At 36.6% G+C, this 25,542-nt stretch overlaps 1 protein-coding gene and 1 non-coding gene across 2 annotated transcripts in view; both read right to left on the reverse strand.

Annotated features, from left to right (window-relative positions):
- LOC128987489 (actin-histidine N-methyltransferase-like) overlaps positions 1-25,542 on the reverse strand; it is a 61,503-nt gene that overhangs the window by 4,716 nt on the left and 31,245 nt on the right. The window contains exons 7-8 of the mRNA XM_054408357.1: positions 1,502-1,616; positions 291-365 (exon numbers count right to left, since the gene is read on the reverse strand). Coding sequence (XP_054264332.1) covers positions 291-365; positions 1,502-1,616 — 190 coding nt within the window. The remainder of the gene's footprint in view (positions 1-290; positions 366-1,501; positions 1,617-25,542) is intronic.
- Positions 25,013-25,085, reverse strand: Trnaf-gaa (transfer RNA phenylalanine (anticodon GAA)). The gene has a single exon. It is a non-coding gene; the product is annotated as a tRNA-Phe (tRNA).

Below are 25,542 nucleotides of genomic sequence, written 5' to 3' on the forward strand. Positions count from 1 at the left end.
GACGTTTCCGCGAACGTGTGGGAGACAATGACGATGTGAAGGGGGGGGCTTTACCTCTAATCTCGCCCTCCCTCTTTCTATAGCTGCATTCGCCACTGCTGACGATGTATATAAGAATACCATAATTTTTTGTAGTGATACTACTCAGTATTACTGAATAGTTTGCCTAAAGCACGGATAAAATGAACCTTTAGTTTTCATCTAGAGTGTATTTCATCATGAAAAATATTAATTAGAAACAAAAATTATTGTTTCCGCAATAACAGTAGAGAGGTGAACAGTTAATTTACCTGCTCTCCTGCATTGAAATCTCTCCAGGCCAGACACTCACTGCGATCAGATCCTAAGCTGTAGTCTGTGGAGATCTGATATAGGAAAAGAGAATGCATCAACAGATTAGACTCAGACTTTACAAAAGGGTGAGTAGCTTTACCTCTGCTTCTCATGAGAGTGAGAACGCTAAAGGAAAGAACGAGGTGGTAAATCTAATTAAAACTGTTAAACTACTTCACAATTTCTTCTTTGTTTGATTCAATCAGCTGTCTGGTAGGGTAATAGTAGTTTACGTAACGATTGCGTATAGATAGTCTTTAAGACAAGAGTAGAACATTTTTACGGGAGTTGCGTACACTACTTTACCTACAACAGTTTAAACAAAAATTAATTATTAAAAATCACTATTAATGACTTGTAAGAGAGATTATGTTTTTATTATGTTTTTTGACTTATTGTCCCTACCACTCATTCATTGTTTAATCAATTAAATTGGTCTTAACAGCTGATTAGTTGACGTTCGAAGCATTACAATATTCATATTACTTCTTTTCTCTCAATCCTTGAACCTCATTGGTCTGTTACTAGTTTGTAAAGTGAAACAATAATGCTGTTAAGTATGTAAACAATGCTGTTAAAGTGTTAAGTGAATCTTTTCAGTTCTAAGAACTGAACTGAAGAAGCTAGTTTAAAACACGATCGTTAGGTAAACTTAATAACAACAGTGGAACATCAATAACAAGACCTAACAACACCCAGGACAACAACAACCTTGTTGGGACTTGTTGGGCAACAAGTCACCCAGGATAACAGAAGAGGGGGGGGTAATTTTTAAATCCCCTTGAATTTATTTTACCCCTAATCACGTGTTACTGCAAACCTCGATAAGAACCTTGATAACTAGTCATATTTAAAATCCCTATTAGAGTCTAGTTATCGAGGTTCTATGGTATTCAAATGTAACGGAGCAAATGTAAAAATTACAATAAAAATTTTGTTGTTGCCAAGACTAATCAATATTTACTTGTAAGCCCATGTGTAAAATCATTCCAAGTAATTTTGGATTTTCTATATCTCTTGTACATTTAGGAGAGTAAGTTGTGACCTCAGAGACTGTGTGACTATATTTTACCAGATAGGCCTAATGATATGAAAAACATATCTAAAAAACATTTACCCAATTTAATAAATAACGTAATATTGAAGAACTGGTGGATTTGACTCATACCTTTCCATTGGAGTGGTTGGCCATGTCCCATAGAGGGATGAGAGCGTTGACCATGGATGAACCATCAGCTGAAGGGATGAAGTTCTGTCTGGTCATGACAGTAGATACAGCCCATCTGTAAACAAAAATGGTCAAAATAGAGAACAGACAAGTACTCTTTATGCAGATGGCTTCCATAGGAAGCATACAGCTGCTTCATTGCGGGGGGATACACGATCAAATTGATTTATGATGGGTTAGCCTCTGGATCAAGCTATAGCAATATTAAAATGGTTTAGAATACCTGTTGCATCGATTGATCCTGTTGTGTTATAAATAACGGCAGCTGTTTTGTGATTTTAAGAGCACATCTTCAGGTTAAACGTTAAACAATATTTCTCATTTATGTATGAGGTCATCAGCATTAACATAAACTCTTCTTGGACACTACAGACTTGGAACTCTTCTTGCATTACAGACTAATCATCAACCGGTAATGCACCTCATATTCGGACTACTTGGCCAAGTTGTTTGTGTTTTCGTGTCCTAGAAGAGTTTATATTAATGCTGACGACTTCATACATCAATGAGAAATAGTGTGTAACGATTAACCTGAAGATGTGCTCTTAGCAGCACGAAATAGCTGGACACAACAGGATCAATTGACGCAACAGGTATTCTAAACCTTTTTAAAATTGTTTTAGACAAAAAAGAAAGCTCATTGCTGAGATTTGGATCCACCCGTGTCGTCTTCCTTTATACTGTTAGGTACCATATGCAAGGGAGCGGTAATAAAATGCCAAAATTATCAATGACTTCATCAGTTTAAGTTGTGAAGCCTCGGTAGGCATACCTCTAAACTTCTGCAGACCTATTATTGAGTTCAGGGACATGTGTGACATGATTTTAAACATTCAAACATCTATCTTTAAGAACATCAAGTGTCTTACGTAAGTCGCACAAGGGATTGACATACAGTTCATTATCTCCCAGGGAATGCACCAGGTTCAAATGTGCAATGTGCAATATAGGGCACTTATCTTAGTTCAGTTTGTGCCCATAGATCAATGACCATTTATAGATTTCCTCCAGGTCTGCATTGAGCTTTTTCAAAGCTTTTTTCAAAGGCTTTTGTAAGTAGGTCAGGCTCAAATGAGAGTGCAGCTAAGAATCATCTGCAGACCTGTGTGCTGTAGAATTTTCAACAACAGCTGGGAAAATAAGCAGCGAAAAGTGTGTAAAAAACTTGCCCCAAGCAACTGCCCTGGGGAATCCCTTGAGATTTAGGAGGTTCAGTTATCTCACATCCAGTCTAACTTGGAGTTGGTTGATAGGCTAAAATCCCATCCATGTGATTAATTTTTTTCTAAAACCATATTAATCCATTTTTGTAACCATTGAGTCAAAGCTTTAGAACCATAATAATTGTGCACTATTTGGCTCTTCTTAGCTTTGATCATTTCACCAAATAGATTTCAAGATTTGTTGAAATAGTACCAAGTGTCCTGATTACTCCTAAAGCCTGACTGAAGGTCATGCAGCAACTTATCACTATCCATAAACGGAGGTATCTGGTGAATGACTTCTAAAATGTTTGGTATTGATGATGGAAGACATGCACTGGCCAAAAATCTTCTAACAGTAAGTTTAATTTATGTAGCAATTTTGGTATGACAACACTTTTCTTCCACTATTTTTTCAAATAGGAATGTTTCCTTTGCAAGACACATTATTGTTCCAATAGTAAAGAGAATCACTAATTGTTTCAAGTCAATTGACATTCCATCGCTGCCAACATCTTGAGATATTAATGTATCATAAGAACATTTCATAAATAGAAATGTTTTGTCGTCAAACCACAGACATTACAACCAAGAATGTTTGTATTCCTCTTTAGCTTGAAAAGGTAAGGATGCCCTTGATGAGGTATTTGCAATATACAAAAGTTAGCCAGGTTTGTAGATCACATCTAGATCGTTCCTTTCAGTGGCGGTTCCAGGATTTCATTTAGGGGGGGGGGGGTGACCACCGAGGGTCTGGGGGTATGGTATATCCTATAAAAAATTTGGAATTTAAAGCCTAAAAACATATTTTTATACGTATTTGAGCTCTACAATATGCTCTACCTAATAAAAGTAAGTGCTAGTAAAAAGTATGCAAGTATTATTTATGTTAGCTAATAAAATATAAAATATTTCGGGGAGGGGATATATCCCTCCCATCCCCCTCCCTGGGATCGCCACTGGTTCCTTTGTACTTTAACAACATAGGTTGCAATTTAATTTCACCATCATGAGCGGTTCGGAAGGAAGATGAAGAGATACAGGAATACAGCAACATAGCTAAACATACAATACTATATCAAAATCACCAATATTGGAGAGGAACAATTTTAACAACTTGCCGTAGACAATTTTAAGACGGCAACCACAACACTGAGAAATGCGAGTTGAAAATTGAAATGCAGAAGAAAGCAGAGAGTGACAAGTTAATTCACAGTTCCAACGGAGAGAGTGTTCAGCCGCGAGGCGAGGGTCACCTTGAACTTGGACTTGGCAGCCTCGAGAGGGAAAGTGGCCCAGAGATCTGCCAAGGCCAATGTCACCGCCACAGCCTACAACTGATAACAATGTTACGGATACTGACACTAGCGTTCTACCTCCAACATTGGCGTTTGAACAGCTTGTCATTGTCAGTCAAGGATTTACAACCAAACCTTCCGAGAAAGTAACAAAAATTGCAAAGGCGTTTTTTCAAGACGCAATTAACACAGTAGTATATTTCGTACTTAGTGCACACAGGCTACCTTCTTGTCTAATAGCCTGAAAAAAGATTTTAAAGAAACATGATTGCCTATTAATATATAAAGCCCAAAGTACCCATGAAAATTTTGAGAAATCTACTAGTCACGCCCCCATAAACCACATACTTAAAAAGTTGGTCATAACAAGAAACCTTGCGCAAAACTATCCATTATTTCATAAATCGCCCTTTAAGGTTGTAATTCCTTTCTAAAGGGAACTTTCCATATACATAATGTTATTTGTATGCTATTCTTTCAGTTCATTACCTTAAAAATTAGGTGTGATTATTTGTTTGTATTAGGCTGCAACCACACGGGCGTTTTTCACGCACAAACGCAGCGTGAAAACACGCATGGCGAATGCCATACATGATGTGTTTTCCCGCAGTAGCGAGCGCCTCTTTGTTTCAATGCTACTGTAATTTTCGCGTGTTTTCACACTGCGTTTGTGCGTGAAAAAAAAACGCCCTTGTGGCCGCACCCTTAATGATATCGATTACGGTGAACAGGAGATCATCTATAAAGTTGTTCAATTATGGATTAATGGTATCTTTGTGTGTATAAGTTACACACACTTGTCTTGACCAAAGCTTTCAATCTATTACTATGCAATGAGGTTTGTTTCGACCAAGATTTTGGGCGAACAAACAGCATTGACCACGATGCTACAGCGTGTCAGACGATTGTCTTTGGCGATCATAACTTTCAAGAAATGTAATCCCATAGCAGCCGATTTGAAGATAACTCATGGAAATCAAGCTTGAAACTAAAAAGTACGTTTGGTATAGAGCTTTACTTGTGATTCGGATAGAAAATGGTCAAGAGATCTTTAAAACCACAAAGAATCCACTGAATCCATTGAACTTCACTATGAACGCGGTGCGTAACTTGTCTGTTGTACGTAAAGGTCTTCCGCGTTACTTCTGAGCTTCTTTAATCCAATCTCACGCACGCGCGCACACACACACAAACACATCCTCATCTGGGTCTCCGAGAGCAGAAAGTGACACACATCTGGTCATGTTTTCCCTTTCCTCTAGTAATAGATTCTCGGCGCTGAGCAAGCATTCCAATCTCGCTCGGAATATGCGTAACAGGGGAAAATATGGCAAAAAGTAATCCATATTTGGCACCCGTTTGACGATCCTTCCTAGTATTTGGCGAGGATTAGATGTCGGGAGATTTCGTCGAGGCCCTATGTTCCACCTAGGAACTCACGGAAATAAGTCAAGTCAGATGTCGGGCATAAATAGGTTATTGGATATGAAAGAAACTATCTTCCTTTCCATACTTAACATAATGCGGTAAACTATTGGACCCTCACGTGTTTAGCAGACTCCAGTTATGGAGAAGTATTAGGACAACGATCATTGAATGGCATGTTATGTACGTCATATGAAAAAAAAACTAGCATACTTCCTCTCATGCATTTTCTCTTCAAGGAAAACACCAGTGTTAACAATTTTAGCATCTATATTATTAAAAGAATGTTTTGGATTTTTGTGCGCAGCAAATCGGCCACTAAATATTTATTTTCATAATCATATTGGGTATCAACTTAAAGCTCTTATCCTCTAGATGTACATTTTGCGAGTTTGGACGATATCTCGTAAACGTAATTTCAGAAGTTGTCATTTTTTGTTAATTTATTATCAAAGGTGTCATCAAATAAACTCCAAGAATGAATGTTTCAGATTTTGAGGAAATGCAATTCAAGTGATTTTTCTTATATCAGTGAATTTCTCACATATGGGAGAGGTAAATCTGGTACCTAATTGGTATCATTAACACTTCAACTCGCATGTCTAATCACTATAAGCAACATCATACATGCACAACGGCCTGTAATTAAAATTGTACAATGTTATCACATGTTTTATAGTACAATTGACAATGTAATTGATTTAAACCAACCATTTAACTAAATAACAATCTATTTGTAAACTATTAACCAAGAGTAAATCGCAAGCTGTAAACATTTACCCTAAAATGGTGGAAAAGGTTTAGTTGAACATCAACAAACCAAAACTAACACACTTTACAAAAAAAGCTAGAATAACAATCGCTACCCAATTTGCAATAAATGACCTCAAATGAGAAAGGGAATATAATGAGAAGCTGGTTTATAATATCTAAAGTGATAATCACTAGCATTGTTCAGTAAGATCACAAGGTGGATCGAAAATCAACAAAAACATTTTACTTATTTGAAATTGCTACGGTAATTAATTCTCTCGCAGTCACAACTCCTCAGCAATTCCACAGACAAATCACCTGTTTCCCTCTTATTAGCCGTAACCAGGAGGTATGCGGCGATGGTTAGCGAGGCGAGGTAGATGGACATCACTTTCGCTGCATCGCTCATCGTTCAACGTTCAACGCTCATCGCTCGTCGCTCATTGTCCGGAAACATGGAAAGCGCCAGTGGCCAATGGTCAAGACTGGAGTAATGGTATTCCGCCTCTAGTTTATAACAGGTCCCCTACACAAATATATAGAACCTCGATAAAAAGATCGAGGTTTGCAATAACATGTGAATAACGGTAAAATAACATCTATGGGATTTGAAAATAAAACTTGTTACCAATAGTGACTTGTTATCGAGGCTCTATTACTCTATGGCATTCGGTGGAAGTTTTCTAACAGGGAGACGACAGTCCTACTCGTCCGAGAGGCCTATCATTTCTGAAATGGAATTAAAATTGTTTATTTACACAGGCAAAGTTAGGGCCGCATGGCCCTTTCTTACACTTAACCTGTACTTTAATATTATATAAATATTTTAACAAAATCAGTTTACAATAAAACAAAACCGAAATCATAGATATGCAGAAACTTTTTTTCGGATGAATAAATTTATAAGGTATGTAAAACTAAACGGTATCAGCAATCTGACACAGGCCTACATCTTTATTATGGGAAATGTTACTTATAATGAAAAATCGCGGAAAATGAATGGGCTGTAACAAACTTAAATAAAACCTGGTGACACGTTTATATAATCTCATCTCGTACATACATTTTAAACAATAATCGCGAGCATAATCACCACCATCTTAGTGGCTTAATGGATTATTTTAGCAGTAGTCTAATGTGAATCCCACTTTACGTTTACAATTTACATTGCTATGAATCGCCGCAGTCAATGATGGCCACTCGATAATTATTATTCTATCAACCATAATATTTCTCTTACAAATTTCTTTTCCTACATATACTTATGTTTATTTATATTTTTTGACGTTAACATTGCTGATTTGATTGCTTAAAAATGCAAGCCACTGAAAAAAATTAACTTAATCCTAATAGTAGTGTAATGCGAAGAAAAAATTTCATAGATGAAAATGTGCTTAAAAAAGCTAAATTCAAGTCAATAAGCCAGTGGATATTATGGACCACGAATATAAACGAAAGACAACGTTTATTCAACTTTAAAAATAATGCATTATAATTACGTGTACAATAAACTAAATGAGGCATAAGATTCTAAAGACAATGGCAAATTTTATTACAAGGGACTGGGACTGCAGTTCAAGTTTACCACATCAGCAAATAACAATACCAAAATACAACAATAACAATAAACAAAACCACTCACGGCCCCAATTCAATCACTTTAACCTCCAACTTCAAATTTAAACACTTTACAACTCCGTGACCCTCTCTAACTATTCCACTACTTCCCACTGACCAAACGCCCGCTTATCATTTCCTACTATTCTGAATAAGAGAGAGACAGTCGAAACGAAAGTAAAACGTCCAATTATAATTGCGCAAGGCACCTCCGATGGTCCATGGGTATCGGTTTCTCTGCAGCTGGGGGGAGTACGGGAGAGAGTGGACGTACCATCGTCAGTCAGTGTCGGGACGTCAAGAAGTGCGAGTGTGAACAAGTCTCCTGGAAGACTGCAGCCTAGGAGTCGAGGTAAGAATTGTTACTGTCGTTTAGTTGAATAAGTTATTTAGTAGGATTTGAGTAATTTGAATTGTCATAGCCTATAACATTTGTGATAGCTAATAATTTTTAATATTATGTATGGATAGGAAAAAGGCATTTCCTTCACAGAAGTCAAAGTCATATCCAACACCAAATTTAAAAAGATAAACCTTCCTCGTTAACATATTATATTATTTAGGTTTCAAATGTGACAGGTATTAGATCAATACATTTTTGGGGTAATACCTAGCCTATATGTTTTAATGTTTACTTTAATTATCACAGTGTGCATTTTACTACTGTACTGTGCACCTCCGACAAAGCTGTACACTTTATACTAAGATAATCATAGGACCAATAACAAAAGCCGAATAATAATTTAAGTAGACAATAACATGTTAAAACAGACATTTTATTTGAGCTTTACTTAAATTTTAGTACTATATTGAACGGTAAATATTTTAATTTAAGAAAATGGCAGTTTGATTTTGTTTAATTGTCTGTGTTTAAAATAATATTGTATTATGTAACGAAATGTTAGCTCAGGTTCATAGTGATTAATAATACTACAGTAAATGGGTTTACACTCTTAAAAATATTTGTGAAATAATTACATTAAAACTTTAGCAAACCTTATATTTTAATTGCATTGGCTACCTATGACGTTACACGTCATAGACTATCCTTCGGCATTTAACATATTTTTTGTTACTGTTTAGGGATAAGATGATTCTGGGAATCACTTACTCACGTTGAAATAAAAATATCAATAATGCTAAATTCATATACTTTTATTAAAAAACTTTATTAAAAACTCACTCTTCGTGTGATAAAAAATATTTTGTAAAAATTAGGTATATCAAGAATTACTTTAATTTTTGTTTATCTTACTCTAAATGTTAAGTAGGCCTATACCGCCTAGTTTCTCAATACAGTATTTGGATAATATGTGAGATCGTTTACATCATATACCCATGTAATAAATATTTTTGGGGTTTTGTTTACACACAACAAATACATAATGAGGTGCAAATAAATATGCTGTAGTAAATACAAGTTTCTAATACTTTTTGCTGTGCACTTCTACGTGATATTTTAAAATGTATGCAAGGTTTATTATTATCAATTAAAGAACCGTTAAGTGTTATCGCTGTAATATTTGGTAGCGTTCCTACCAAAGTATAACTCCCAAGTTTCGTTAAGTTGTGTACTTACTTACTTACTAGTTAAGAAAGATGAATAAACTTTAGGACATCAGAAAACGTAATAGACCAAGTACAAAAATACTTCGTTCAGGAAACATTCTAGGCATCGCTGAAAAATCCACATTCATTTTCAGTAAAAGGTACAATATTTTACTTACAGGAAAATAAAGTATATGAAACTGTTGTGTCTTTTCAATGTTAAATTTTCTCAACTGTTGTCCAATGTCCATCCGCACAACACAGCCGCAAACCGGACCTCAAATGCTCGATCGGGTTAAAAATAACAGCTGTTTAAATTTAAACCCTGTACTGTATGTATACATTTTCTTCTTAAACTCAAAAATCCATTTGTTCATTTCCAAAAGCTGTTTTCTCCCTAATATTTGACACACTCCCGTCTTCCCCACGTGGAGTGACAAGGTCGCACAGCGCATGCGTAGTTCCTGGTCAGTAGTGGAAAGGGGGAGGGGGAGTGGCCAGGGACGCGGAGCATCCTCCATGACAACTGTCGGCACATTTACATTGATAAACAGGGCACCGTCCGCGCCAGCCTCTATCGGCGAGAAAATTGCTAAAGAATACCTAAAATCTAAAATGTCGAGATGTAGCTACCTATTTAGTCTATTATTTAGATATTTTTTATAGTTGGAAACACCGGAAACACGTATAGGCCTATGGCATGACATACTTCGCAAAAGTATGGAAACAAATTTACTTTTATGAATTCAACACATGTCAATGGCATTTCTTCACTCATTGCTCGACTGACGTACTTTTTTGTGAGTTTACTGAATAGGATGGATGGCGAGGGTAGGAAGGAGTGTATTGCCAACTGTTAAGATCAGAGATTTCTCTAACTGCGGTCATTTATCCAGCTGGGTACAGTTTTGAACCAACAAAAGCTAATTTTCTCAGTATATAAACTGAAATCAAAATCGTAAGGAATCAATTCATGCGTGTACACGTATTTATTTGTGTGAATCTCACAGACAATGCAAATTTGTTAGTTACATCTTGCATATATATCCCCCAAGTTAAGCATTTAAGACGCGTTTTAAAGAAAGAGGATGTCAATTGCAATACCTACAAAACCATTAACATTGAAGTTTAACACATTGAATAATAATCCAATAAAAAACTATGAGGCCACTTTCGGAGCATTGACCAAGCGTGAAACCGCAATAGAAGTAACGAACCAACCAACCAACACTACTAGGCTAGATAAACTATCCGTAAAAATAACTCTATTCTACCATAAATTATATCGTGCGTAATATTTTCAACATCCTTCAGTCGTTAAAATGTACATATTATACAGTTTCACCAATGTTTAACTCAGACCTCTAAACTTAACCTATGATCTCGATTTCACACTGAATGTTTCACTATTACTACCTACCACAAATGACAAAATACCCCCGCCGCAGCAAACCTGCCGACTAAGCGAATTTCCATTTGTCTGAATTGATTTTCAGTTAAATATATTTTAATAACATTAGGTTTAACGAGTACCTAGGTTTGCTGCTACAAGGAAACTAATAAAGTGTGTTTTTGAGTAAAATATTGATAGCTTAGTACAAAATAAATAAATTTGCCAAGTTTGATCAAAATATATCCATAAACAAGCAAACTACAACATTTGACAATATTCTCCATAAGAATAACATGTAAATTTAAAAATTTAAAACTTTTTAAATTTTCTCCGTTACTAATAATCGAACAAAAATACTTTTATATACTAAATTATTTGTTTTTTTAAGCTCTTTAAAAAGGTCTAAAGAGAAATCGGGAAATTTTGTGTTTTGAGGGTCAAAAGTGAGAAAAACCAATTTTTACCCCATAAAACCCCCCGTAAAGCCCCGTTCCCATGGTCCGATCGTGCTGGTTCGCGAACTCATTCAAGTTTATCCTGCTTTACACCTTTAAACCAAATTTCATCAAAATCGGACAAAAATTACTCAAGTTATCGCGTTCACGGACGTATATATATATATAAGTCTATATATATATATATATATATATGTATATATATATATATATATATAAAAAAATTTGAACGAATGGTGTTTTTGGCCTCTGGGGACATCGAAATGAAAAAGTAAATCGGTCCCGGGTCTAGGTCTTACCGTGCCACCTACGGTAATAGCTACTTCCCTATAGGGAAATTCGCTAAAAGTGGAAGAGTGCAAGTGAGCGGAAAGTGAAGCTCAATTCAATTAAGACAAACATGCAAACGCAAAAGAAAGTGACCGAAACAGAATTACGTAAACCACAGCCGGAAACCGTGACTGAAACCACTGACAGTCAAATATTTGACTCCAGATGAACCGTGCCGCTCTGTGAAACAAGCGATAGCGATGTTGACGTGAGATATGGATGTTTCAAGAGAGACTGAGATTTACAACATTGTCATCGTTCAAACAATAAGCTTCACCAACTACGGAAGTTACTGTTTGCGATCAAAATCGTCCAATCCATCACGGGTTTGCTTGCTGAAACCTCCCCTGTGGCGAAACTTTTTATCAATCATTGTTTACTAGAGAAATTACGAGAAATTGTAAATCCAATAAAATTGTATATTTTGGCCGTGCATCAAAGTTCATAATATTGCACCACGTCATACCATAATAGTCCAGGAGCTGAGGGGGGTTGAGCATGCATGAAAGTAGTACGCAATGTTATTGCTGATTATTGTAATATGGACTGTGGTGATCAAAATTATGTATGTCGCCTATTTCAAAAGTGGTCGATAAGGTGGGGGGGAGGGGGCAAACATGGCGGTTTGCGCTATGCGTTAAAACGCTGATAGTTCGAAAACGATAAAAGATAGAACATCGGTTAAAACGTCGTTGTAATCCTAAAAATATGGACAACAATAATGGTCATTGGGTCCGAGGTCGTATCTCTATAAATAAACAAGTTATTGTATAAAATATGTAAAAATGGACTTTTCGTGTAGATTTTTTACCGAAAGTAGAATTAATTTGTGAGTGTCGCAAAGAAGTAATATCAAATATCTTTGCTGATAGTTGTAATATGGACTGTGGTGATACAAAATACGCATGTCGCCTACTTTTCAGGCGGTCGAGAACTTGGGGGGAGGGGGGCAAAGAAGGCGGAACGCGCTATACATCGAAATGACTGTAGCTCGAGAACGGTACGAGATAGGACATCGGTTAAAACGTAGTTTTAATCCAAAAAGTATTACCAATAGAAAAGGTCATTGGGTAAAAAGTCGTATCTTAACTAATAAAAAAGTTATAACAATAATAAGTTTAACAAAATCTACATCGTACAGCTATTTTTTTTCGAAAATCGTATGGATTGTTGATAAATAATAGTGTAATTACTTAATTACTCGGCTAAATATTAACTAGATGCATTTTCTTATAAGAAAAAAATATATTATTACGAATACATTTGGTTCAAAATGTAAAACACGGCCTCCAAACTACATATAATACTTGGGGTTTCGCCGCAATCAAATGCATAATACAGACTACCACTACAAATCTAATTTTAATTATTATAATGTTGTAGGTTATTACAATATGATTATGTAACAGATTCTTATTTAATACAGTTATATGAAATAAAAACCTTAACTACAAAAGTAAATACCTTATAATAAAAAATACGGCAAATCTCTTCATTCTATCCATAACAATTACACTGGTTGTTCATATTATTTGTTGAATTTAAATAGGTACCTTTTTAATTTCTCTTAGCACCTGTAATACAAATAAAAAATTGTAAATATTTTCTTTGATACAAATGTATATACATCTATATATAATTAATGCATGAGAGCGGTCAAGAAATTAAAGTTTATGGTGTTTATATTTACAATGGAATTAAACTACTATATATTATATTTCATATTTAATTATTATCTTATTTGTTTGATTATTTATTTATCATTATTTCATTTATATACTCAGTGTATAATGAAATACAAAATACAAGCAATCATTATTTTAAAAACAGCAGCAATTATAACGCAACCTAACGGACGAACCCCAAGGCGTTTGGAGGCCGTGTTTTACATTTTAAACCATATGTATTCGTAATAATATATTTTTTTCTTATAAGAAAATGCATCTAGTTAATATTTAGCCGAGTAATTAAGTAATTACACTATTATTTATCAACAATCCATACGATTTTCGAAAAAAATAGCTGTACGATGTAGATTTTGTTAAACTTATTATTGTTATAACTTTTTTATTAGTTAAGATACGACTTTTTACCCAATGACCTTTTCTATTGGTAATATTTTTTGGATTAAAACTACGTTTTAACCGATGTCCTATCTCGTACCGTTCTCGAGCTACAGTCATTTCGATGTATAGCGCGTTCCGCCATCTTTGCCCCCCTCCCCCCAAGTTCTCGACCGCCTGAAAAGTAGGCGACATGCGTATTTTGTATCACCACAGTCCATATTACAACTATCAGCAAAGATATTTGATATTACTTCTTTGCGACACTCACAAATTAATTCTACTTTCGGTAAAAAATCTACACGAAAAGTCCATTTTTACATATTTTATACAATAACTTGTTTATTTATAGAGATACGACCTCGGACCCAATGACCATTATTGTTGTCCATATTTTTAGGATTACAACGACGTTTTAACCAATGTTCTATCTTTTACCGTTTTCGAACTATCAGCGTTTTAACGCATAGCGCAAACCGCCATGTTTGCCCCCTCCCCCCCACCTTATCGACCACTTTTGAAATAGGCGACATACGTAATTTTGATCACCACAGTCCATATTACAATAATCAGCAATAACATTGCGTACTACTTTCATGCATGCTCAACCCCCCTCAGCTCCTGGACTATAACATAAAATATCGTAACTGTCGAATTGTAGGTTTTATCAAAAGAATTCAGTTACGATCAGAAGATTTGAAATGTCGCGGTTATGCGTTTCCACACTTAGCAGTTTCCTCAGTATTTTGTAAACAAACGCAATTTAAAGAAAGAATTGTTGTGATTGCAATCCTATGGAAGAGTTTGCTTTGACACCAAAGTGGTTTTGGTTTTCAACGTAATAGTAAACAATGGCGAGAGAACCGACAACATCGACGACGACGACCATGATTTACGTCGATGAAGCACAAATAGATTCACTTAATAACTACTATTAACTTCCCATACTATTGAAAAATTTGAAGCAGATTTTGACCAGGTAATTTGGTCTATACTGATTGACGTTCACTTGTATTCGGTTACTTAATGCTACTTTTTAAAGTTATTCTAGAAGGGAAGCAATCGTTTGTTTAAGAAGTGGTTGAAGTACAAGATATGAACATGTAACGTAAAAATAATTTTCTATTGACTCGTGTACAAGACAGAATATGTCGCAAAATTGTTGTCTAAAGTTGTTCAATAAAGATGGGACATATTTAAGGGGGTGAAATAAATAATTATTGATCCGGAACCTTTCTTCACTTGATTTTCCAGCTTTTGTACTTACTTTAGTCGATAAACAACGGATAAAAAAGCAAACTCCTAGAGCTGACTGCCACCTACTGTTTTGATTCTACCAATGAAATAACACAGTCTTAAGTTCCAGTCCTGCTGTTCAACGAATGTTCCAAGACAGGTGTTCAATTAAATTACCAGAAGTTCCATAATTTCTAAAACGATACCGCTTTCTGACTCTAACCTCATAATTACCACGCAGCACCCCAAAACCCTTCCTTTACCCAACTCTTAAATCACCCAATAAGCGTCGTTTGCGAGGCTACAAACCGTGAACCCGCTAATAGAATAACGACCCTACGATAAGACCTGTTAATACAGCGGTAAACCAAGATAATATCGCTTTCCTCCCAGTACCCGAGGAGAAGGCAATTAATTAAGTTGCATCACAGCTGACACCGGCAACTACCGACCCGTGTCACTTCTACTGCTGTTTCCAAACTGCTAGACAAGCGAGATGTATGGCCCTCTGTTCGTATCTGCATCCCGGTCGTTGAATGGAACCGACATGTGCAAAGGTAGATTTTAACTTAATCGTAATTTTCAACGGCTATAATTTTAATATTCTACAGTTATACCCTGTAGAGAGTACCTATTGCGGGTTATGTCTTCGGACTTTGGATGGTAAAGACTCGACAATGAATAGTTATTACTGTAAATATTTTCGGGCGAGGATCGTGGGCCCGGTCACAAGTAATTGAGTTACCATCTATACATTGAAATAATGACTTTACAATGTATTTAGCTAAAGTGGTAGACGATTTTAGGATTTCAAGAGAAACTGAGGTCACCCCCTTGTCTACGTTCCTGTAAACCCCTAAACCAAAATCTTGTATTTGGCATAAAAACAATTGACACCAATGATAATTTTATTGTTTCAATCCAAAGGTTGGTGCTGAATTTCATGGGAGAAATTGACGAATGCCTTTGAGGGAAAGAGTATTCCTAGATTCCAATACAGGCAAGGTACTCCTGTTCTGAAAGCCTTGCTCTTTTTTGTTTTCCAGATAAGTTACGATAAACCACCTGACTACGGTATCATCACATAGCCAAAGACTTTGGTGTTTTAAGGGATTTAACACCGGGCGTTTAAAACAGAGAGGTTTTAGATTAGATTAGATTTGTACAACCCCGACACATCAGGGTACGTGTTTTGGCGAAGATGAGTTTACGATGAATGTTGATATCTTGTTGGTATATGTAACATCAGCGTTATTACTCTGGTTATTACTGACTAAGATTAGCTGGTTACGTATGCCAGGAAATTTCAACGATCAAGCTGGCCCAGTTTCGAACCATTCATTAAAAATATTTTTATTTTACTCAGGATCGGACCAGCAACCTTCTGATTGCCAGGCGAGCACTAAAACCACTCAGCTACCTATGGTTTCACCTTAACCCATTACATGAACAGTACAACACCTCTTCACCTCTTTCTAGAGTCAACAATCAACTTTTTGCCAAACACCCAGGATGGAGTGGGGCGGATCCCCGGCTGGGTGTTTTCCGGCGATTAGCTGAAGAAGAGTAATCCGCTGACCTATAGAGCGGCGATGAGCTTTCTACTGCAGACGCTGACTTGACAGCTTTCCCTCCAGATTGCATGATAATTGTCGCTCATCTCACAGATGTCATAGATAACATGGCTCATCCATCAACAAATCAGGATAGACACGGCGATAGGCCTACGGTATCTGCTTGCTAGCTGTTCCGTGGAACAGTCGACATACTTGTGTACTATGTAACAGGCCAGGAGTATACCGTTTCCAAAGAGCTCCTACTGAATGTTACTAGTTGTATACTCATACTACGCCACAAGTCATACGAGAAAGTAGCCTAATGAACTCTTGTCATAAACACATCCCATCGTTCAAATAAGGTTGAGTCATCCAAACAAAATGAGTGATAACAAATAATTATTGTAATTTTAGCTACGCATTTAGATTTCGCCGTGTACGATCCTTGTTTGTTTATGTCGTTTGTGTAGTTGTTTAGTATTGGTAGTCAGAATCAAGTAAAGAGGTAACTCGGCATCAATTGATTTAGGAAACCCACCTAGATTTGATAGCTGTTGCATTAACCACCACCTTTAATTGAGACGCAAGCATGAGTGATGAGTGCAATACATAATTGTTTCTTGCTATGGCATATAAGGTATAAGGGCCATTCACAATTTGTCATCACGTTTAACAGCCACTATTGAAATTAAATTTGTATCGCGTAGGCGTAGGCCTAATCTTCATGCGTGGGTTTTTGGCATCCACATTGGCAACAACCTCGTCAGATATTCACCAATCAGCATTCCTCAGGTTCAGCACGATCGCTGAGGACGACACTTCGCAACGAAGACGAAACATGGCAGTGAGCATCGACCAGCGACGCTGAATAATCTATGGATTGTAAGAGCACAGCTTTACGTATAGTAATCATGTTGTTTAAGCCACAACTAAATCTGTTGTTTCATCTGAACAAGAACGTTAGCGCATCAAATTTCCACGCGTAATTTCACTACAATCAATTAAAACTATCACCATATCCGATCCGGCGCGGCGGTGCGGAGCGTGTTCAATTTGGAGGTAAACAACACCGCCGAATCAACAAACGTGACGCGGTGGAGAGGTTAGGTTAGGGAAAGTGGCGGCAAGGTCGGGAGAAATGCGATAATGGCGGCTCCGGTGACATTGGCGGGAACTATCGCGGGATATCCGCGACTCCTATCTACTTCAACAGCTCATTACGGCTTTCTTCGTCAAGTGCTAAAACAAGGTTAATTGAAGTTGCGTTCCAGGCGTGCCGAGGAATCGAGGTTGATTTGACTTTGAGATCAATGAGTTTCTAAACTAGACACAGAATACATCACGCGGTAACCTACCATATTCTACTGAAGGGGTTATGTAAGACAAATTAGTCGAGAAAATATAATATACGACATACTAGTTCCTTCTCCTTGTCAGGGATGGGTAGAGGTAGGCCCGGGTATGCCTGCGACAGGACCAACGTTTCTGATTTCTAGGAAGGCCAGATTAAATAGTTGCGCTAATACACGCACCTTGGTCTATTGGACAAAAGTTCATATATATAGAAAGAGTGTCGTCCGAAAAGGTTCCATAAGGAAAATGGCTGGTAGGCTAAGTCCGAAGTCCATCAAGTTAATATCCCACCACAAAACGACAGGGGCACCAACCAGGGGGAAGATCAACCACGAGAAAAGGAATTATCTTTTTTTTAATGTTCCAAATGGGACATAGCTCCTTATGTAGGGATTACAAACTCAGACGGCCAAGCAAGTTGGGTTATGTCCTTAAATTTTAGCCTAAACTGCTAAATTAGGCTTTCAAAGCACTTTGTCCAGTGCGTATTCAATGACTAGTTATAGTGGCCAAAGTTAACAGTGCGTCTCTTTCAGTCACCTATCCCGTCATTATTGATTGCAAAAGCTCATATTTCTCCAACAAAATGTCTCAACTTTATCTTTAGATATCTTTAAAAATATTCAATGAGCAGAATATCCTGTTTACATTCACTTCCAAATGTTACAATATGATTTCACTATTACAAGCGGACGAGAGTAAGAAGAGACGAGTTGAAAGTCAAGGGTCATTGGCGGAATAGGCAAAAGCAGTACCTCCATATCGAGAGGTGTATTGCCTTTCACATGAGGCGGCATTGGGCGGCATGCAGGTTGCAACTATTCTGTACTTTCACCGTAGATAAATGTATTCACCGATACAGACCTCAGTTCCCGCGATATTACGCGATCGCGGTAACACGAATATATGCGATATCATCTTGTAATCGTCCAAGTCATGCGGGTCACCTTCCGGGCCAACCGGGAAAATATGCAATTGGTCCACGGGTTGTCGATAGAGAGGGCCCAGGGGCCAATTTAAATTACCAAAACGATCCAAAAATGAATTTGTACATAGTTTGTACTTTGTTCACTAACTGAAGATTAACCGGATTACTTCTCACAAATTATCTACAAGAGGTTAAGTTTTAGCAGTGACTATTGGATATTGAAGTAGACTTCCCATCTATATGGACCAGCTGCAGCCATTTTTATTTAAAAAGAACGTAGCTGTGTGAGCCAGTCATAGAATGTGCTAGTGACTAAAACTCTATTTTATACCTTATTTTTTGTTGGTGACCAGGTTGATGGGTCACAGTTACTATAACTCATCATAATTCATACCCTAAATTTGACTTGTGTATTTGACAGATTTAGATCAGCTCAATCTGTAGGTGGCTCATATCAACTATGACGATTTTGATAAAAAATCTGGCAACAAGTTTAACATGGGGATGGAATGTCTAAAGGTTTTAAGTCACCCCTGTCTGCACAAGTAAACCACGAGTCGTCAATATGACGAACAGTTTGGATTTTAATTCCATAAATTCATAATTAATTTATAACTTGTAGATAAAAGTATAGTTTTTAGTTCATGATTACGATACCTAAGTATTTCGGAATGATACAAACTATATTTCTTTATTAGGTTGTACCAAATCTCACTACATTTTCCCATTCTACGTACATTTGTTTTATGTTTATAAACATTAACCCGTTCTCTATTGCGTACGAATATGCAGATTGAAAATATAAAAACAATATGTAATATAATGAAAGTGACTCCATAGACAGCTATGTTCACTTATCACAATATAAATACAACGTAAGCACGAAAAAAGGAAAATAGCAATATAATAATCCTATATACAAGATTAAAATGATTTGGCACAATATGTTCTAATGAGAAAGGGATTTTACAGTACAGTATCCGAAAACATTACCTCCACAAATATAACTAACTTAACAATCAATTTGGGATTGGATATAACAAATAAACGTGGGAACCAATTTACTCATTAGGCAGTTAATAAATTAAATGGTCAATTAATAAGACTCCCAGAGTCCCAGACTCCTGTCCTCACAGCGTTATTGCATTATATCATGGGAAATAATTTGGGCGATTAAAGTTTTGGTGGTTCATTTGAATTGCATTACGTAAGTTTTTTATTGAGTTTTATTCCCGGTAGCTTTGCCCTTTCTTCGAATGGAATAAGATGCCACAAAATAGAATAGGGTAGTTCTTTGGAGCTACTGCAGAACAGTTATAGCATCAACACTGATTAGGTACTTTCTATATTCAATGGTTTCTTCGGAGTGTAGACATGGACGAGTAGCCTACCTACATAACATACGGATTCAATATTCTTAAACGGCTGTTAAAAGTGTAAAAGTGTGAAGCATTTGAGGAACGTTAACAGATAAAATTACCTTGCATTTTTTTATCAAGGAAACAAATTATTATTCCTTCACAAAGCCCACACTTCAGAATTTTGAAAACATGGAAGGCAAAGCCCCTAAGTCATTATCGAAACGGAAACGTGTATGTAATAATTCTGGGTGCGTATAAGCCATCTTTGTAGCTTAAGCTAATTTGTTCCAAAGTTATTTGCGTCATTGCGTGATGAAATGGTCATATTTTTATGATAATGCCGATAGTTGTATTAAAGTTGTTCACGTTAATAATGTTTACTATGATGATTAAAACCATAAACCCTATAGAGCCAATAGAACAAGCGCACGCACTTTGAGATATTTCATTTGTACAACCTCAGAGTAATAATACATAATGCCAAAACAACTAATAACGACTAATCTCAATGTTGTGTAAGTATTATTATGAATTATTACTCTGAGGTACAACGCAGAAAGAAAAGTTTTTCGAGACTACTGTCATCCTTCCTTGGCAACCATTTGAGCTCTGTGGCAACCCAAGTATGAAATATTCAACATCCTAGCATTATCCTAGGAAAGACCGTCATACAGGAATCTTTCAATATAGGACGACTTAATAACAGCTTTTCCCACAAACCGTTAAGCCTTGCAGATCTCCTCACTTGCATTACATAAGAACCCATCGTGACATGTCATTGGGTGGATCACTGTTCAATGTTCTGTTCTAGTGGTTTGATCCTCTTTAGAATCCAAAAGTAAACGTCAATAGAGTTGGAAAGTCCACAATTTTCCTTTGTATTCTAAGTTGGGGTAGTTTAGTTGTTCAATGTTCAATGTTGTTGATGGTTCTCTGGTTCGTTGTTTTGTGATACGGATTGTGGAATGAACAATCATTAGAGTACAAAAAGAAGCGGTCGTAGGACCATGGACTTTTTACTTAGTTTATCCTAAAATCTTTTGGAGTATTAGACCTTCTGAACTGTTCTCGAGGTCTTGTCTTAGCCTAAGACGATCTGGTAGATTCTTCAAGTTGGTTTGGTCGCAAAACTCAAGCAAGGAACAGAATAAACTGAGGTTGACATTTTTCTTCAGTGACGGGGGATATTGACAATTCCTTCCTTTCATACCACAATGAATCCAAATATGATTTGTTCCTGGTTCTATAATGTAAGGAAGACTTCAAAACTTCGGAGTCTTAGAATATGACTAAAGAATCTGACTCCCTTGTTCAAACTTAATATACAAAATTATGACATATCTAAGTAGTATGTAAAAGGCAGGGAAGGTTGAGCTAGTAGAAGTTTTCTCAAACATCTTCAGATAAGAATTATGCCTCTGATTATGTAGACATTGATCTTATTGCTGGAAGTCTTAGAATACCAGTGTGAAGTCGAAAGTAAACATCTTCCCATCTATGGATAATCGAAAGGAAAACGATCGAAGAAACCATCAGACTCGCTGATGCTGACAGAAATGGCTCACGCACACACACACACTCAGGACCAGATTCACACACCACACGCACACACGAGTCCCACGACAGGCTCCACCCACAGGGAAAGTTTTATTGGTGAAAACAACCGGAATGGACCAATTTATAGTTCCTCCCATAAAATTTATCTCGCCTTGTTTCTAGTTTGCGACTAACCTTGCATCCAAAGTGGTCCATCGGAAGACTTCCATTTGCGACGGTTTGACTCGTCTTTGTTTCGTCGTGTTTCACGTTTGAAAGGCCAGGTATTTTAGAAAATAATTTATAGTAAATCACCGGCCCAAAATAATGAGATATGACCTAGAGGAGAAGTTGTTTGCACAGTTGCAATTCCATTTCCAGTTAAAACTTAAAAAAAGTAGGCCTAGGCCTAATTAATTAAAACAAGAAAAACTCTGACCTTGGCCAAAATTTTGAAAAATCACAGTGGAATTATAAAGTTACTATTAACGTGACCATTTGGTTTGGACGAGTCGTGCGCAATTAATCGTAGGATTTTCCGCAGATGCACTGCACAATTAGGTAATTACAATTAGTTTATCTATAGCTATCAATTCAATTCAATCTACTATTAGTCTTCAATAAGAATAGTCATTTTTCTGTTGTGTCAGTCTATGCCAGTGGCATTTATTAAAGTTTTTTGTAAGGGAACGGTCCAAACCCCGGTCTCGTTACTATCTACGTCGACCTATTGTTAGAAAGCATCATTAACTGATAACCAAATGACAAATAATAGCATCTGGGTGGAATCGAACCAGCGACCTTCAGACTCGGCTACAAAGACATGACTTGTAAAGGTATCTAGTATCCAAGCTAAATAACAACTTCATCTGTAAGTTTTAATAGGGTTACCTCTGACAAAATATTCTGAACATCGGTTTAGCATTTGCCTTACAACTCGTCAAATCATGTTATCACGGTCTCGTGATTTTCATGATCCACAGAAAGATTCGTCAAAATCTCGACACACAGTGCCTAAGGTCCTCATAAACATTTCACTAAAAAAAGTGAATATCGACGCCTATTTTAAGCTGGATATGAATTTCTATGAGTGCAGATTGGAGTGAGACGTTCTGTATATGAAAAGAAATATGCTATTGACCCTATCCTGAGACTAGCTGTACAGCTTTTTCACTGACTACATAAAATGTGTTTTTAGCCAAGACCATTTATTAAATCCCATTGATTAAGGACAGATGGCTCCGTTGCAAACACTCAAAATATCTGACTATTCCCACTTAGGAACGAATTGGCATGCCTCTTGGTTGTTATGACATAATGCCTCCTTTGCAGCTCTTATCCAAGGAATTGGAGGTATTTCATATGGTTTGTCAAATTCTGGGATGTGCGTAACTTGCTGCACGTTGTCCTACGAGTTTCGACTCTGGGACAACCCGACAACCTCGCTCGGTTTCACTTTCATCTCTCATTAGTCCCACACCGGAGTGACCGGCTGGCCTGCTGTTGCTGTTGCTTTCCCTCACTTTCACAGATCACAGGTTCCGTTGTTGTCGATGGAACACATTCGGACGTCACTGCGATCAAAAGGAACAAGGACAACTCATTGCTAGGATACAGCCAAACTGGTGAATTTTGAAAGAGAGTCGGCGTGTGATGCGGGTACCAGCAGAAAACGTCTGTTAGAGAAGCGATAACAAGGTGGTACCTTCCTAGTCAGTCCTTAGAGAAACAGAAAAATTATATTCTCGGATTTGGGAGGAACGGAGCACCTGAAAAGAGCCCGAAATTTTAATCTTCGAAAAGGTTTACTAATCCTATGCCTGAAAAAAGTCCGGGTCTCCACAGGTAACATGTTGAGGAGGACACTGACTCATGGGACTCAGGAAATGTCTTCATCGGCGTCCAGCATGAAGCAGGCATGTATGTACTGTGGAGATTAAATATGTCTTTACCACCAGAGTAAACCACCAAATTTCTTTAAAGTTTACCATAAACTCGAGGTTCAAAACTTAGCATATTGTAGGAAGATTTAATTACAGTATATATACTAAATTAATTGTTTTTTTAAGCTCTTTAAAAGGTCTAAAGAGAAATTGGGAAATTTTGTGTTTTGAGGGTCAAAAGTGAGAAAAACCAATTTTTACCCCATAAAACCCCCCGTAAAGCCCCGTTCCCATGGTCCGATCATGCTGGTTCGCGAACTCATTCAAGTTTATCCCGCTTTACACCTTTAAACCAAATTTCATCAAAATCGGACAAAAATTACTCAAGTTATCGCGTTCACGGACGTATATATATATCTATATATACATATATAAAAATTTGAACGAATGGTGTTTTTGGCCTCTGGGGACATCAAAATGAAAAAGTAAATTGGTCTCGGGTCTATGTCTTACCGTGCCACCTACGGTAATAGCTACTTCCCTATAGGGAAATTCGCTAAAAAACATCTGATCTTAGTCAGCAAAAAGCTATACAATGCTCCATACTCCATTCTACACAATATTATGGACCAAAATTAGAATAAAAGGTAAAAAATCCGTTTCGTACCCACAACCCAATTTTTTTCCAATTACACTTCTATAACGTATTAAATCTTTTATAGTTAATAAATAATGAAAAATAAAATATTTAGAGAAAGCTTTTGATCACACATTCACACGCAATATCAATTTGGAGGAAACCCACAAAATAGTAGAATAACTACTGCAAATTTTAAGCCGTTCGAGAAGTTTAATTGGTTAGGTTAGGTAGATGACACTGTTATAACCTAAACTAACCCAACCAAACTTCTATAACAGCTTAACATTAGTTTTTTGACTAATAAATTGAACTCAAATTAATCGGTATCTCATTGTTGGTCATTGTTGAACTGTTTTCTCTCCCAGACAGATAAGACCGACAACAATACCGTCGTAAATACCTGGAAATGATTCCAATTGTCTGACTGTCTGTGATTCTATTAAACAAAGTACTGTACTCTGTAATTGAAAAACTACGTTTTGTACACTTTAATGTTAATATTAATAAGTTATGGAGTTGTGGCCACGTAATAGATTTTGACCGAATAAAATAATAATTAGGGCAACTTATTTTTAAAAGACAAAAATGAATATACAACAACTATGAAAATAACGTATTGGGTATTGAACTTAAAATTGCATTTGCAATAAACATATTATTCTGGTTGAAATGTAAATTGCATCAAGTAATTACCCTAATAGGCTATATTCCGCTAGGTTGTACATGATGAAATTTTTTACAGCACGGAAGAAATGGAGTCGAAAAATATTAAAATTTTTCGCCCAATTTAAAATTAAATGAATTTTAGTGATCAAATTTGTGTGGAATGGTATCTGCATCTACTTGGACAAAGTTAAATGTAACAAAATGTTTCTGCCGAAACCCGGGATCGAACCAGGGACCTTTAGATCTTCAGTCTAACGCTCTCCCAACTGAGCTATTTCGGCACATGTTAAAAGTTACACCACAGATCGGTCAGTACAAACAGGAAACTATTTACACGTAAAGTGCAATTATATTGAGCTCGGTAAAATAAAATGTCCACATCCTTAAAACCTTAAATATGGTCCATCAATTTACATTGACGAAAAAACAGTAACGTTCTCAATTTTGTTGTACATCGTAAAAAAACATGCATGTACAGTATGTGTACACTACTAGTTGCAACAGTATAAGGCATAATGTACAGTTTTAGCATTACCATAATAAATATGTAACGTAACAATCCAACAAAGCTCACTTTTGCATCCATACAAGGTATAAATCTATGTACTTGATACAATAAGGAGGTTCTATGTTACATCCCTTTTTCAGCTGTCATACTAAAAAGATTTTCACTATTAGGGTGTAATTTTAAACCTTATGACCCAGCGCACCTGCGAATGGTAACTTACTATTTCCTTA

The sequence above is a fragment of the Macrosteles quadrilineatus genome, unplaced genomic scaffold, assembly GCF_028750875.1.
Source record: "Macrosteles quadrilineatus isolate MER2022 unplaced genomic scaffold, UCM_ALF_1.0 Scaffold_2__2_contigs__length_208266976, whole genome shotgun sequence".
In the NCBI taxonomy this organism is placed as follows: Eukaryota; Metazoa; Arthropoda; class Insecta; order Hemiptera; family Cicadellidae; genus Macrosteles; species Macrosteles quadrilineatus.